Consider the following 16660-nt stretch of genomic DNA (forward strand, 5'->3'; position numbering starts at 1 on the left):
GGCAGAAAGCCGTCCCTAGATTTCTAGGCAGCTGATTAGGAAAATGGAAACCATTATTCTTTTGAAAGAGGCATGGTATGGGCACAGAATAGGACCCAGGGTTACTGATCATTGGACTGAGACAGGAGAGCTTGAGAAACATCATCAGCAGATAAAACCAATGGCCTCTGGAAGCTCAAAGTTTAAAAATGCAGAGGGATTGTTTCAGGACTGAGCTGGTAAGGGAGACCATAAAATGATAACTGGTGTGGCATCTCTTTTATTTTTAGGTATTGTAATAGTTCTATCAGCATATTTGGTTTTGCTTTTGTTCATCCTTTGTTTTTCCTGAGTTATACCATTCAGGGCCACAGGGGACTGGATATCAGCTCAGCTGCTAATGAGTGAGAAGTAGGGTACCTTCTGGACAGAACATTCTATCACAAGACAGTTATAAGCCAAGACAGTTCAGAAACTATAGCTTTTAGCGTCTCCTTAAAATATCAAATACTTTAAAACTTGAAACATCTTGTTTCTCACAACCAAAGTGCATTTATCAAACCCATGGTCTTTACTGAAGTTTCTTCAGGAACATATACCAAAATATTTCAAATTAGATGCAATTAATTGACATCAAATCTTCATTACGGAATTTAAAAATGGAGCAAATGAAGATATAACATGTGTTGTTTCAGGCTTATCCAGGCAACAGTAATGCTGACACTGTGGTCAAGTACAAACTGGAGCAGCCAGTGATCGCTCGCTATCTTCGCTTAATCCCTCTGGACTGGAATCCTACTGGGAGGATTGGACTCAGACTGGAAATATATGGCTGCAGATATAGTAAGTTTGTTTTCTATGTTCAATTTCTGCTATGAAATTGGCCTCTGCTCTACAAAATCAACATCTGTTTATAAATATATTTAGCTTGTATCTGGATTTCTGTTATAAATAAATAAATGACAGACTCTGGGAGAATTTTGTTTTTGGGTTTTAACATTTTATTTGCGTATTTCTTCATTTCATGCACAAAGGAAATTCATGTAGTACACTTGCAGAATGCAGTTCATGGGTTTATTTAAAAAAGATTATCTATTATATATTGTATCTGCTGTAAAAACATGGTGGAGGTTCTCTCATGTGTTGCTGCTTTGGTACATAGATGTTTTGAATAGCAATTTCTGAGTATCAAACAGCTGTGTATTAGGAGAAGGTTTTTTATCTTTATAGACAACTAAAATCTGCTATTGTCTCAAGGACCTTCGTGTCTAAATGCATATCAGTTTCTTAATTTTCAGTAACCACAGACATTTTATGGAAAATATATATACAAAACTGTTTCATTTTCCTTTCATTTTGAGGATAATGAGTTTTCTTATTGTAGTTCAGTCATACCAATAATTTTGACCACAGCTGTTTCAAATAAAATGCAATCGATACAATGATTGAGTCATTCCAGGTTATATTTGCATTTTCTACTGAAACCATGAATTTAGCCTAAAATTCTGACACAGAAGTTTGTTATTCAAAGTAAAAAGTGAATTGAACAAATTAAAGCTTTTTTCCTTACTTTTTACTGTCATGTAGCATCTGACATCGCAAGCTTTGATGGCAGCAGCAGCCTAGTCTACAGACTGAGCATCAGACCGAGCTGGACAGCGAAGGAGATCATCTCTGTTAAGTTTAAAACCCTAAAAAATTCAGGGACGCTGCTGCATGCAGAAGGACAGAGAGATCACAGCCTCAATCTCGTGCTGGAGAAGGGAAAGCTGCTGCTCTACCACCAACAAGGTACAACCTGACCTCTGAAATATTTTAGAATAGAATAGAAATACTTTATTAATCCCTTCAGAGAGCCCTCAGGGAAATTTGGGTACCAGTAGCAATACAACACCAACAGTAAAGCAGGACAAGCACAAGACACAATATATACAAGTACAAAGCAAAATAGAGGCAAATAGAATGCAATAAATATAACAATAATAACAATAAGATAAGTTAAATAAAACAATATAAACAAGCATTGCACACAATAGAGGTGGTACAGATTCCCAGTTCACTATTGCAAGTATAAGTTATTGCAACTGTTTGTATGGGTAAAAATGAATGAATTAATTAATTAATTTTATGCCTGATCTGACAATTTTGGGCTTATGTTTAGCATATGATGATATATAATATATAATATATGATGATACCATTTCATCGTACAATACAATGACAACAATTTAATGATCTCTAACTCATAATTAACACTTTCCACTTTCCATTTTTTCACATCTTTATAGTCATATTTAGTTCTGAAGTCTTTACCCTGTTGATCATGCATTTTTATGCATAAAAATGAATAAAGAAATTACTATTTTGGTTTGCCAGCATATGTATTGGGTAATGTTGGCCAAAAAGGAAGAACTCAACAGTGGCCACCAGTAATTAGAATGGACTACAGAAATTTATCAGATCAAACTTGATTAGAGCTGATTTATTTGAAAACAGTATTGGGTGTCATATAGTGGTTAGCAATACTTCCTCAAAGCAAGAAGGTTCCTGGTTTATATGGTTTTTCTCCAGCTTCCTCCCAAAGTTCATAAATATGCAAACTCCCTAAGTATATTTTGGTCGAAAAGACTTCTAAGTGACCCACATACATCTAACTAAAAACTGGGCTAAATATGGCTTAAAATGAAAATTAGGAAGATATAAATCTAGCTAAAGACATTGAACAAGTGATAGCATTTAGCCTTAAATGTTTTCAAGGTTGACAATAAACACAGGGATGAACAATGTGTGAGCCAAACTTACCTTAAGCTAAATTTCTATTCATTTAGGATTCAGAGGACTGTGATTTTATTACAATACAATTATATTTGATTCATGATGCATTTGTTTTTCAATTGTATGCTTTTTTCCCCCACTATGTGCTACTTAGTACCTCCAACGTATTTGCAACAATCCATAATTAACCTTCCTCCAACAGAAAAACAAAAGTATGACAGTAGCAGCATACTTGTACTAATTTAATACAGGTGTTAGAATTATCTGAACAACTAACAAAAAAAAAAAAAAAAAAGAACCAACAGAATTCTAACCAACATACTCTTGTCATGTTTAACAAGCAACATATAGTCATTCATTCACTGTTCTTGTTTGGAGCACATAAAAAAACTATCTGACAATTATCTGCAGTTACCATCAAATTAAATTAGCAGTTAGAGTGAAACAAGACTCTGTGGCACATAAATGTACGTAATTGCTTTTCCAGTCAGTTTTATTAAATGATGCAATGGCTGAGTACAACTTAACATGCATCCTTGTATCTTGGCTCCAAAGTGTGCAACATAGCTGAAAAGCCCTGGTATCAGCGCTGAATATGGACAAAAATCCATGGCAGTAAATGTTGTGATAGAACTTTTATTTTTCTTTGCCTTTTTCATTTTGAGCTGAAGCTTTGACAACACCTGGTCAATGACCCTATGGTTAGCAGCAACTACAACTGGGTGTTTCCCACACTTCTTCAGCTTAAAATGTGATTTTTTTTTATGTTTTTCGTTTGTCCTCAATGTTTTAGTTCAACTTTATGGAAGCTGCCACATTTCTAATAGACTGTTATTTGAATTTCTCACCCAGCCATGGTGTGCATGCTTTAGGCTATCTAAGCACTTTACTTCTACCATTCCAAGTTCTTAATCTTCCACTGGCGTTACCAAATTAATGAACAAATAGAGAATCAATTTTTGACATTATAGAATCAATTCAGAATCATTCACATCCGCATCATGAAAATCAAAGATTTGATTCTGTCCTCAACCCCAAAGTCACTGGGGAAAGAAACCATGAAAATGAGAATGCATGGCTGTTTATCTCTTTTAGCATTGATATGGACTGGTAAATTGGCCAAAGTGTACTACACATCTTGTTCTATATCGGCTGGGAAAGGTTCCAGCTCTGAACAGGATAAAATGGCTAATAAAAAATAAATGGATTATGAATCTAGCTTTAAAGGAAGACTTCTTTTTTTTTAGTTTGCATGGCAATGAGTGTATTTGACTGCTCTGTCTCTCCATTCATTGTTGATTCATTGTTCATAGTTATGAGGAAATTCTCAGCTACAACACCAAAACTGTACAGCATATAATTACACTCACTCAGGTTCCAAAGATTCCCCAATCTCGTCTCTATAGATATAATTTTATTATATAGCACATCTTGTTCTATAATGAAATGGAGTGAGCTTGAAGTCAGTCTCCATCCATCTGCCGTGATGCTGTTTGTCAGATGTGATTTTGTAAGATACCATTGATCCAGTTTTTAGAAAACCCAAGGGAACTATGCTTTTTCATTTTGTCCGTGAACTCATGACAGTGTTCGTGTTTAATCATGTCTCAAGGAATGTCTTAGAAAAAACTAATCAGAGTTTGAAGGGATTTGGGGAATTGGTAGATTTCACCAAAATGCATTGTTACTGGTTACTGTCTTGTTTGAGGACATAGTTACTTGCTGGGGTAACATGTTTACTATTGTTTTTAATTTTTTTTTAAACATAATTTTTATTATTCTGTATATAAAAAAATGTTTTCTAGTGTTAAAGTGTTTACCCCAGTCTTTTCCCCCACTGTCTCTCAATCTGGTAGGGGTTTATCTCACGCAACATTTCTCTAACAGCTTGATGTCCTTTCCCAGATTTGTTTCATTTCAATATTTCATGGATAGTCCCAACATTTGTTAAGGATGAACTCTGTAGTACATAGTAGGCTATGTATATCATGACACATTGTTTCTTCCTGCAATGACTGGAGTGCTGAGAAGGATATTGGAGGAAATATGGATGTATATTCTGTGATGCCAGTGACCTGTCCACGGGTGTACCCTGCCTCTCACCTGTCAACTATAAGGATGTTTTTAGCAATTTTTGCTTTGCCATTTTGTATTTAATACTTCTGTATTTAAGACTTCTGGGGTGTTTTATGTGCAGTTGTAACTACTGCATGAAACATTCCCATTATTTGCTGTGTCACCATCCATGGAGTAGTGCATAGCTGAAAAGGTTGCAAAGGCTGCAAAATGCACATTTCAAATGAGTAATTTCCATTGTGCTACATTCACTGGCCACTTTATTAGGTACACTTGTTCACAACACATATATCAAACTGAGCATCAGAATGGGGAAGAATGGAGATTTAAGGGACTTTGAACATGGCATGTTTGTTGGAGCCAGACCAGCTGGTCTGAGCATTACAGAAACAGCTGATCTACTAGAGTATTCACACACAAACTACTTCAGGGTTTACAGAGAATGGTCCGAAAACACAAAAATATCCAGAGAAAAGCATTTGTCTGGAAAAAAATCTCTTGTTGATATCTGAGGTGATTGGAGAATGGTCAAAATGGTTAGAGGTGATAGAAAAGCAATAGGAACTCAAATGACCACTTGGTACAACCAACGCACTGAACGCATAATTCATCAAACCATGAAGCAACAGGAGCAGAAGACAACACTGGGAATCACACTCCTGTCAGCTAAAAAGATATAATTCCCATGGGATCACCAAAACTAGTAAACAGAAGATTGGAAAAATGTTGCCTAGACTGATGAGCCTTAATTTTAGTGCAACATTCAGACAGTAGGGTCAGAAATTGCCATAAAAGATGTGGAAGCATGTATTCATTCTGCCTTGTATCAATGATTCAGGCTGATTATTGAATCATTACCTTTAATCCTGGTTTATTAAACTTTTTTTTCCTTTTCTCATCCATTTGTATTCACTATTTTATTGTATTGTAATAAAAGAGTGAATACTTCCATTGTATGACACAGGTTTGGGCAAGAAAATCTATTTGGTCAATAAGCATAAGCATGGATACGTGTAGGTGTATCCTTAAAGCTAATGTCTCTTGTAAGGCTTTATGATGATGACAAATAAGCATCTATTCTGTCACAACTTATCACTGGTCAGGATTATTTTGCCAAACAGATTTTTAGTAATGACAAAAAAAAAAGGCAAGCTAGTTCTGAGATGCTTCTGAAACTTATCAAGTGTGAGTCAAGCCTGTCTGCACTTTGCATGGAAAATTAAACAATTCAAAGACAGAGCAGGTAAAAACTAAACGTAGATAATGATGTGATAAAATAGCATTCAGCATATTTTAAAAAAGAGTTTTAATGTTATTTTTCACAGCTTATGTTATCCTTTTTATTCACAATTTGGTAAATAAATAAATAAATAAATAAAAAATAAATTTCAATATCTTAGTGTGCAACAAATGTCAAATCAAAGTTTTTTTCCCCCCCTCTCTTTTCCCCTTTCTACTTTTTTCCCTTTTCTTTTAACTTGCCTTAACTCCTGGCTGTCACCACCCTTCCACAGTCATACAACTAAATCAGTAAATTTTCCAATTCCCTCCAGTGATGGAAGGGTATTATTTCCCTGATGGTTTTGTTTTGTGAATATCATCTGCACAGAAGTGTCATCTGCAAAAGTCATTAGTCTAACATCAGCCTCCTGAAGTTTGCTGCTTTTTTCAACTAAACCAATAGTCAGTAACATGCTAAAAGAAAATAAGCAAGTTTCTGTTACAACAGAACAGAGATGAGATTGAAACCCCACCCCTCACTATGGTGTAGCAGAATTGAGGTAATATGTCACCTCAGTTGTGCTAATTTTTATTTATTTATTTGTGGTTCTGTTTTCAAAGGTGATTATTTGTCCTATTTAATTGCATGTTTTTCTCTTTCTGACTGCACAAAATTCTATCTCTCCTTCTGATTCTCCCAGTAGTTTGCTATGTGCACAGTGTAATTTAGAGCAATAGCTTGGAGCATCCTCTGTGAGCCACAGCATGCCCCTCCACAGTCAGCTGTAAGAGAAGAGAAGAGAAGAGAAGAGAAGAGAAGAGAAGAGAAGAGAAGAGAAGAGAAGATCAAACTAAAAGAGCAAAGATAATACCCACCAGCTTAGATGTATTATCTGTATTGGAGAGTGTGAGATATTCTCTGAGGCTCTCACTTATCTCCCATTTGGCAACCTGATCTTGTCAGTCCCGCTCCTCTCTTTAACAGAGATGCGTGTCACATCATGAGGAAAACAAGTTGGCTCTGGCAGAAAGGAGCTAAAGTTGGCTTTTAATGGTAAACAATGAGTATCTGGGATGTGTAACATTTAGACATGATCAAACATGAAGAAACTTGTCCTTTTTCAACCAAAAAAAAAAGTTGGTAACGCACATTTGCATAAATAAATGATAAAGTTTAAATACACAAACAGATCAACACACATAAGCAAACAGACAAAACAAGCAACAAATAAACAGTTAAAAAGCTGCAGCTCTCTGCCTGTGGTTGTCCAAGCTGTTTGAATAAAATGACTGGCTCATTAAGATTTATGTGTGGTTTCCAAAACCACCTCATTTCCCCTGTGCTTTACATTTATCAAAGTGTCAGTTTGCTATAATCTAGCTTGCTGCTTCATAATTTAGTTCAATTGTGAACTGTCACTATGAAGCTGTAATACACAGCAGTGAATGCACTGAGGGCTACTGTGTCCTGCTCCACTGGCTTCTGGACAAATGGTGTAGCGTATTGCTGAGTAAATTAGGATGTCATCAGAAAAGCTTACAGGGCAAGCTACATGTTAAGTAAATGTCTTTTTTGTGCATTCTCAATATTAAAGACATGCTGTGTGGCTGTTGGCTGTTCTTTAAAGAGAAAAAATATGAATATTCAGATTTGACAGAAAATAAAGAAAAAAATAAAGAAAAAAGGAAAAGAAAAAAAATCAGGTTTTTTGCTTATCTGAAAGTGTGATAAGTTTTAGAGCTTCCCCAAGGCACTGGGACTGTGTACCAGTTGGCAGAGGAAGAAAGCAAAGGAACTGTGGTGATTACTTTTGCATTTGGTGACTCTTTTCCACTTTGTCTTCAGTGATTTATAGGAACCGTATGGACTTTTCCTTGTAAAAGCTACACATAAGAGTTTCACAGGAGCCTGAAACTGTTGATAGTCAATGGTGCTCGTAGTGCACACTCCTTAGCTTGATCTGTTGCCTTATAGGGGTAGTGCACCCAAAAATGTGTTTTTTGAGCTGTAAACAACACAGTCTTACTTAATTGTGATTAAAATCAACTATACTGTTGATAAAACTTGTATTTTTTTTATTTATTTAAAAAAAAAAGATTTTGTGGGTTAAAAAATGGCTCACAACACTCTCTACAGGGTAAAACCAGGTTTTGTTTTTCATGCTGTAGAGCCGCTCTGGTGCTTCTCTCACAAGAAAATTTTAAAAACCTCACAGCCCCTCCCTCCAGATGCAGATAGGTGGGTCTTTGCCTTGCAGGCATAGAAAACCATGCCCACCAATGCATATGAAGAGCTGTGAACTTATATGGTGCAGATATGCTAGTTTCAGAATACTGGCCTTTCACAGAGTTTCTGATAAATCTAAATATTCCTGCAATGGGACCGATTTGTTCTTTTGAAGGGTCCAAAAGTAACACTGGACTTTATTCCTTAACTGCTGATCCTCTTTAGGCTACAGACAGCAGCATAGCAGTGGCAACTTGCCACAACCTGCCACTAGTCACCACAGCTTTCCAGAGCCTGCTGAAGCTGCTGACAGGCCAGTGTAACAGCGCTTATGGCTCAGACTGATAAGGTTCAGGACCACCTTATTGTTGTGTATCTGAGGGGAAAATTCAAAGATCGCTTTGTGGCGACAGTGTTTTGTGAATCTCGCTTTCCATCTAGTGGCTGCTATGCTGCTGTCTGTCAATCTTATCTGCTGGTTGGCTGGGGCCCTGCACTGCAGCCTTATGGCTGTGGTGTGGGTCTGCCCTGATCAGGGTGGCTGCCACGGCGGCGGCCTATGTAAGACATGGGTGGACTGGCTCCTGGTGTGGATGGATCCCCATAATATTGTTTCATCACATCAGCATCAAGCCAGGTATTTATTTATTACTTTTAATATTTTATACCTGCCTTCAGCTTGGAGACAGAAGTTAAAAAGTCGGAGAGTGATGGGTGGGGGTGTTGCTGTGTGTGTGTGTGTGTGTGTATGTGTGTGTGCGACCGCGTGAAAGAGCATAATGAGTGTTTTTAATTAATTCGGTTTTGATGTGTAAAGGCTTGTTTTGTTTTTAACGTGCATGAATTGAATTGTGCTTAAATTTCTTAATCTTGTAAAGCACTTTGTATTGCCTTTGGCATGAAAAGGGCTTTATGAATAAAGTTTGATTTGATTTAATTTGATGATTTTTGATCTGCCTGTGTATCCCAAACCGCCCACCCGCCCTGATTACCCCACACCTTCCACTCCAACCCTTGCAGTTTCCAGCATTTTTCAAATTTAGCAATGGGTGGAATTACGCAAAAAGTAGGGGGTGTAGTTACACTTTAAGTGTCTCATGTTGTAAATATACACCATATGGATATTGTCTTAAACCTCTGGCCCAGGTCACTTGCGTACTGACAAATAGTATTCTCTGATTTTTTTACTTGGCTTATTAATTATTCTAACACTTTTTGTTTTTTTCCCACCGAGGAACAAGTTATGGAAAATTGTTTGTCCTTTTTTTTTTTCATTTCTTCCATTTCCTTGGAAATGTGGCAATAATACCTAAAATAAATGTTCATTTTACAAATGATTGGAATGATATTTCATGGTTAAAAAAGCACTACTACAGTGGTTCCCAACCTACTTTCCCTGAGAACAGTACTCTTCATGCAACTACCAACCAGTTGTGTCTTGATATCTGGTAGTAGTAGTATGTGACACGGTGCCATAAATCAAAATGTTGCTGTAAAGTGATGCCATGACAGAAAAACAAGTGTGGTTTCTCAGCCTCGGGACACTGACAGTTATTAGTCCTTGTTTTGATTTCTGATTGTCCCCCTGTGTATTCTGTTTAATTCCTGTTCCCTAAATTGTCACACCTGTTCCTTGTTTGTAATTTAGTGCCTGAATATTTAAGCTACTTGTTTTCCCATTACTCTTTACCAGCTCATTTTGGTGTTATTTTGTCATGGAAGTTCCAGTTGTTGCTTTTCATGTTTGACACCAGTTGTCTTGCTTGTTTAAGGTAATCAGTAAGTTTAGTTCTTTTCTTAGTTTGGTCTTCTTTTAGTTTTCTTCTCTGGATTTCCTCTTTCAGCAGCACATATGTTTTCTCTACATTTAACCCTCAGTAGTCATTTGGGTCCTGCCTTCTTGTCTCCTTCTGTTTATGGGGGCGGCATGGCTCAGCAAGGTAGAGCGGTCGTCTCGTAACCTGAGGGTTGCCGGTTCGATCCTTGGCCAAGTTGGGTTCATGTCGAGGTGTCCTTGGGCAAGACACCGAACCCCTAATTGCTCCTGATGGGTCGTGGTCGAGCACCTTGCATGGCAGCTTCCGCCATCAGTGTGTGAATGTGTGTGTGAATGGGTGAATGTGATGTATAATGTAAAGCGCTTTGGGTATCATCCCAGGTACAGTAAAGCGCTATATAAATACGGACCATTTACCATTTGTGAGCAACAGACAGAAGGAGACAAGGAGGCAGGACCAGTAAACAGTAAACTTTACATCAGCTAAATATTAACTTCTTATCGGCATTGTTAACATGCTGTTCAGCCTTTGTTAAAAAAGTCTGAAATATTAATAGGTAATTATTCAAAGCACATTTTAAGGTACACATTTACTGTTGTATATGCAATGGCTGGAACAACATTTTATCAGATATATGGCTTAATTTTCTACTTTACACACTTTAAACTGTCTATGTGTGTGCTTTGGTAACACAGTAAATATTTATTTTATAAATGGCACATTAGCTATATTAACATGAAAACCTTTTTTATTTTTTCTCTATGTGTTATAGTCGTCCCCCCAACCACCCCCCCCCCCCCCCCCCCCCCCCCCCCCCCCCCCCCCCCCCCCTTTCCCTTTCCCTTTCCCTTTATTTCCAACTTAATCTAGTCTGTGATTTGGGGAAAGCACATTTCTTTTATAGTCAAGCTTCATTTCAAATTTATTTCAAGTACTGGATCTAAATGATGCATGAATAGTGAGATCATTATAGCTACATATCTGCTGATAACACCTGTCATTGTTATCTTTTTTAAATTGACATGACAGGCCCATGGTGGAGTAGCAGACAGAATGTTATTAAATTATATTTTCTCATGGGGCAGTCTGGAACTTAAGAACTCTTAATATTAGGCCATTTAGTTTGGATAAATCAAAGGGTTATAGCAGTGTGCTATGGCTGTGTTGTGTCAAATTGGAGGATAAAGGTAACTGCAGATTGGAAAGATCTTAGACTTAATAAGTCTAAGAACCTTACCACAAGAGCGCTCTCGAAAGCGTTCTTGCTGTAATGCAGAACGTTAATGGAAGAAAAGTCAGTAGCAGGTTCATCTAAGGGATCTCTTAGTTTCTTTTAATAATTCTTTTAAAGATGTTAGGGGCACATGGCTGCGAGAAGCTGAGGAAATCATAAGGTCTGATTAAATATTATTAGCAACATTGTTACTCCAGCAAAATCTGTTGTCCCTATTTCATCTGACTTGGATTGTGAAAACTTTCCTGCCTTTTTGATTAGTAAAGTATAACCCAGTATTAGAAGCAACATTTCCCACTTGACCGTTGCGGGGTCTGTTTCTGCTTCTACTTGGTCTATTGTTCTAGATAGCTTTGTGCCGGTCTCTCTGTCAGATCTGACTAAGCTAGTGGGCTCCATGAAAATTTCTTCTTGCTGTCTATTTACCTACAACCTTGTTTAAAGAAGTTCTTTGTGTTATGGGCCCCTGTATACAGACTATTGTAAATTTGTTCTTGGTCTCTGGCCAAGTCCGAGCTTATTTCAAAAAGGCTTTTATTCACCCCCTTTTTTAAAAAAAAAACCTGTTCTAGACCCTTCTCCGCTGAGCAGTTATTGACCAGTTTCTAAACTACCATTCCTTTCCAAGATCTCGGAGAAGATTGTTGCAAATCAGCTAACTGTTTTGGATAAATACAGTAGTCTTGGTGAATTTCAATTAGGCTTTCCTAGAGGACAATCGCAGAGAGATAGCTCTTCTTAGAGTCTGAAATGATATTTTACTGCAAAACTGTTCTGTCCTACTTATGCTGGACCTTTCTAAATGGTAAATGGTCTGCACTTATATAGCGCTCTTATCCAAAACGCTTTACATGTACGTCACATTCACACATTCACACACACATTCACACACTGATGGGGGAAGATGCCATGCAAGGCGTTCAACCACGACCCATCAGGAGCAATTAGGGGCTTGGTATCTTGCTCAGGGACACCTCAACATGAGCTCTCTGGGCCGGGATCGAACCAGCAATCCTTCGGCTAAAGGACGACCACTCTACACACGGCATGGCTCAGTGGCTGCCTTTGACACAGTCGATCATCTGATCCTACTCTATAGGCTACAGCAGTGGACCAGTGTATCTGGCTCTGCGTTGAAATGGTTTTCCTCCTTAGTTTTCCTCGTTAGCCTCTTTTATTAAGTCATCTTTCAGAAATCTCGGACTAAGATTGGACTCCGGTTTCACCTTTGATGGTCGTTTTCAAACTTTGGTTTGTTCATGTCTCTCAGCTAAGTAATATTGCCAAGGTGAGGGGTATTGTTTCACTTACAGAATTAGAAGCCATAGTGCATGCTTTCATTTTATCAAAGGTTTGATGACTCTAACTTCTTATTCATGTGCTTAAGCAAGGCTTCCTTCACACCATTTAGAGACGGTACAAAATGCTGCTACTAGGCTTCTGATTAGAGCATCAAAGTTTACTCATGTTACTCCTTTACTGGTCCAGTTGCATCTGCTGCCTGTTTCTTCAAGAGTTCATTTTAAGATTCTAGTACTTACTTATAGGGCCCTGAAAGGTCAGGTGCCAGCTAATATCAGGGAACTCTTACAGTATGTTCCCAGTAATTCCCTTAGATCTTGCAACCAGGGCTTGGCTGTGCGGTGTATAAGGCTAAAAACCAAGGGTGACAGAGCTTTTTCAACAGTTGCCCCAGGACTCTAGAACACTCTGCCCACACATTTATTTGCTACTGCTTTTACTTAATTTGTCTTGTGTTGTTGTTTTTTAACATGTCTGTACAGCACTTTGTGATTCTATATCTCAAAAGGTGTTCTGTAAATAAAGTTTTACATACTTACATGCTGTCACAACTTTTTCCCAAGAAGGCAGGTAATAAAAGAAGGAATGTGGGACTGCCACAGTGAGAGAAAAGTAGAGGATATATCATGAATAGAGGAGTTTTTAATCATTGTTTATCCTACGATTATCTCTGTGGGCAATTGGAATATCAAATATGTATTAACTATGAAGACATGTTAAATCTTAAGTGACAATCATGGTTGCAGTGTTGGAAGAATTCTCATGCCGTATTCCAAATTCATTCTTAAATAGTATGGCTATGAGTTATGTTTGACCTTTTTTAATTTTCTTAATTTTATGTAAGCCTTCCCTGTCACTCATCTTTCACTGGATTAGGAAGGATATTACACTAAACAGAAACTAAAGGATAATTTGTAACTAAATAATTGTTGAATGAATTACAGATGTAATATAGTTACTGGATCAGTTTCTGCCAAACCAAATACAGGCATTTTTCTAAAAGGTAATATCGCTATTACTTTTTTGCTTTCTTTAAACCAAATTTAATTTTTTATACATTATCAATATTGTTTTCTCAGTCCCAGAGATTATTTTATTTATAAAAATTTATTTTCCCCATCTTGCTAAGTTTTACAGATTTTTTTTAAAAAGAAACAAAAAGTAGAACTAAGTAAATGTTTATATGGTATTTTGGCTTAAGTGTTTCTTTTTATTACGTTTTAGTCAAAAATCAAAAACTGACATATTTTCCTGTCATCATGTAGGTGTAGGATCACAAAATTTCTTTTTATAATTGATATAACCCCAGTTGGCTTCACTGAACTGTCACCTGCAGTATGCACTGAGTGAACAGAGTGTGAAGTTTCTTGGAAAAGAATTAGTGCCTCCAAGTCTTAAGCTGTTTTTCTCAGCTGGAAAAGGGAGGATTATCTGTCATGGGCTGGGTATTAGCTTGTTAGTGAAGCATCTGCAGCGATGCACCATCTGTACTAGGTTGTGAAGGTAGGTGGCCAGGAAGAATCAGCTCTGCTTAGACTGTTGCCCATTGAAAGCGATGACTATGTCATAATTTGCCATACTTTTCTCTGCCCGTAAAATTGTATTCAGTGGTTCTACAAGTGGATAAATGTATATTGACTTGTGCTTTATCTCTGTGTGATGCACTGTGGGTTTGTACCTGTGAAATGAAAAGAGAAATCCAAAACAGCAGCTTTGTCATAGAGGGTACTTTTATAAAGGATTTGATGTATCTTGATCAGGAGATGTGGAAAAATTGGCTTTCAGGCAAAAACGTCTCTGGACGCTGACTTGAATAATAAAAAGAAGTTTATTACAAAAGTTCAGACATCAAAACAGATTTCTGCAGCAAAATCTGGAGGTCCCAAAACCAGAACGAAGACCTAAAGACCTGATGTGTTGTTCTGTCTTATATAGGGTTTAAACAAAGAAAATTCCTCAGTCCTGTGTCCTCCAATCATAGAGTTTGCCTATAGGATGCTTATTTGCATAGAATGCATGTTCTTGTGTCAATCCAGTCTGTAGGACAGAGAACCTTATATGGTAAAAACTTGAGTGTGAACCATACAAATGCTATGCTTAGGCACCTCACTTTCCTATTTTGACTTTGTTGATGCCTTAATGCAGATTTTTTAAGCCAATCTAGTGATGGATTACTGATTGATGAAGCTTGAAAGTGCAATGTGACTAAATTTTATAAATGTATGTCCTGCAGGTTATAATCAATAGCACAAGGATTAGGAAAGTTATCATGGAATAGTATGATTAGCTTAGATTTGCATACAAACAGAATTCAAGGGTCTCACTTTGACAAAACCATGCTATTTCCCTCTTTGTTCCACATTTAAAGCTAATGGGTTCTGGCTCCAGCTCCTTGAGTGCCATAGTTATTCTTTCTGAGTCAGTATGTTTGTCATATGAGAAATACCCTTTATAATCAATGACTTGCTGTATCTCTGGTTTATCCTCTGTCAGCAGAGCATATTTTGATTTGTAACATGCCAGAAGATGCAGCAGTTTAAACCTGATAGTGTTGGGTTTGCTGTTAATTATATCCTGGTACTTTTTCTCAGCTTCACCCTTTATCGTATTCTGTCTTCCTGCCTTTCGGCACACATGTATCTATTTCTAATGATTCATGGTGACCTGAGGATGTGTACTCTGTCTGAAACAAAAATATTTCACCAAAACTGGAACATTTCAGCAATTCCTTTAATACATCAAACACAACTTCCTTTAGGTTTTTTCCCCCAGTAGAAAAAAGACTGCATAGACGGATTTATTTAGGTTTGTCCTTGTTAAAAATGTTTGATGGAGCTGAACAAAGGAAGCTCCCCTTGAAATGTCTTTGAGATACTTTGAAAAATAAATCAAGGATCCTCAGCAGGAAGTACACAGTTAAAGATTTCTTCAAATAATGGAGACATCACTTCCCTGTCAAAGGTCCCCACTGTCTATGTTGCAGGTGTGAGCTCATCCTCTGGAGGTCAGCTTCTTATTTCTCTGGGTAGTCTACTTGATGACCAACATTGGCACCATGTAAAGCTGGAGCGGCTTAGCCCCCACCTCAACCTCACTGTGGATAAAAACACACAGCAGGTTCAATTACCATCAGAGCTCAACCACTGGCACATTCACACGGTAAGAAGAAAAGCACGTACGTTTTAAACTTCCTCTTCTGGCTTTGATTGTACATTGTTAATAAAAATCGCATGTTGATTCTACATAAAGTATCTGTTCATGCCTTTAAGTTGCTTTGATTTCTATTCATATTGAATATGTGGATGAACTAAAATGACTGCTTTTCCACAACTCAAACACCTGTTTAACGTACACTCAGACAGTGTAAAATACCCCTATACCCCTCTACACTGGGACAATTTAACATTGGAGCAGCTTATGTTATATTTATTGAAACTTTTGTTTGTTGAGATATAGATTTTTAAAAACCAAAGCATTGCTTTATTTTTTTCACGTGTAGAAAAAAAAAAAAAACATTGTTTGTCCCCTTCATATACTTCCTGTTGGTCTATTTAACACTGATCAATAAACAAGAGCCCTTTGAATGTAATATCCAGCAAATGTTGATGCACAGCTAATGTTGACTTATGTTACATTTTCTTTCCAAGTGTTTCAGACAAGATGACGGCAAAATTGTGACTGAAAAACAGCCCAATGCCAGTGCATGTCAGTGCATGGTTAGCATAATTAGTTTCAAGACTGTCTCTCTACTGTAATTAAATTCTGATGATATCAAGCAGCATCATTTAAAAAATGGGCACTCAAATAACTTCAAGACAGCATCTGTGTGATTTTAGCCATACTTGCATGTATAATAATCTGCCATAGAGAAAGTTAGAAGTAACAGAATGCCTTAAATATTTTGTATATAGTTCACAGCATAGTAGTGGATTGTTGGACTTGATACCCTTCCTATACATGTAGACCAGTACAGTGCTCCAGTAAACATATCACAATAAAATACATTAGTTCTCCCCCAGCCAAATGATGAAGTGGGGAGTTTTCAGTGTCTGAGGCAAGCTTTGTCAG

General features: G+C 37.2%; 1 protein-coding gene across 4 annotated transcripts in view; it reads left to right on the forward strand.

The window, feature by feature from the left end:
- LOC121652818 (contactin-associated protein-like 4) overlaps positions 1-16660 on the forward strand; it is a 127067-nt gene that overhangs the window by 54497 nt on the left and 55910 nt on the right. For all 4 annotated transcript variants that reach the window (XM_042005863.1, XM_042005865.1, XM_042005864.1 and 1 more), the window contains exons 4-6: positions 675-822; positions 1567-1770; positions 15576-15751. In XM_042005863.1, the coding sequence (XP_041861797.1) occupies positions 675-822; positions 1567-1770; positions 15576-15751 (528 nt within the window). The remainder of the gene's footprint in view (positions 1-674; positions 823-1566; positions 1771-15575; positions 15752-16660) is intronic.

The sequence above is a fragment of the Melanotaenia boesemani genome, chromosome 14 (assembly GCF_017639745.1).
Source record: "Melanotaenia boesemani isolate fMelBoe1 chromosome 14, fMelBoe1.pri, whole genome shotgun sequence".
NCBI lineage: Eukaryota > Metazoa > Chordata > Actinopteri > Atheriniformes > Melanotaeniidae > Melanotaenia > Melanotaenia boesemani.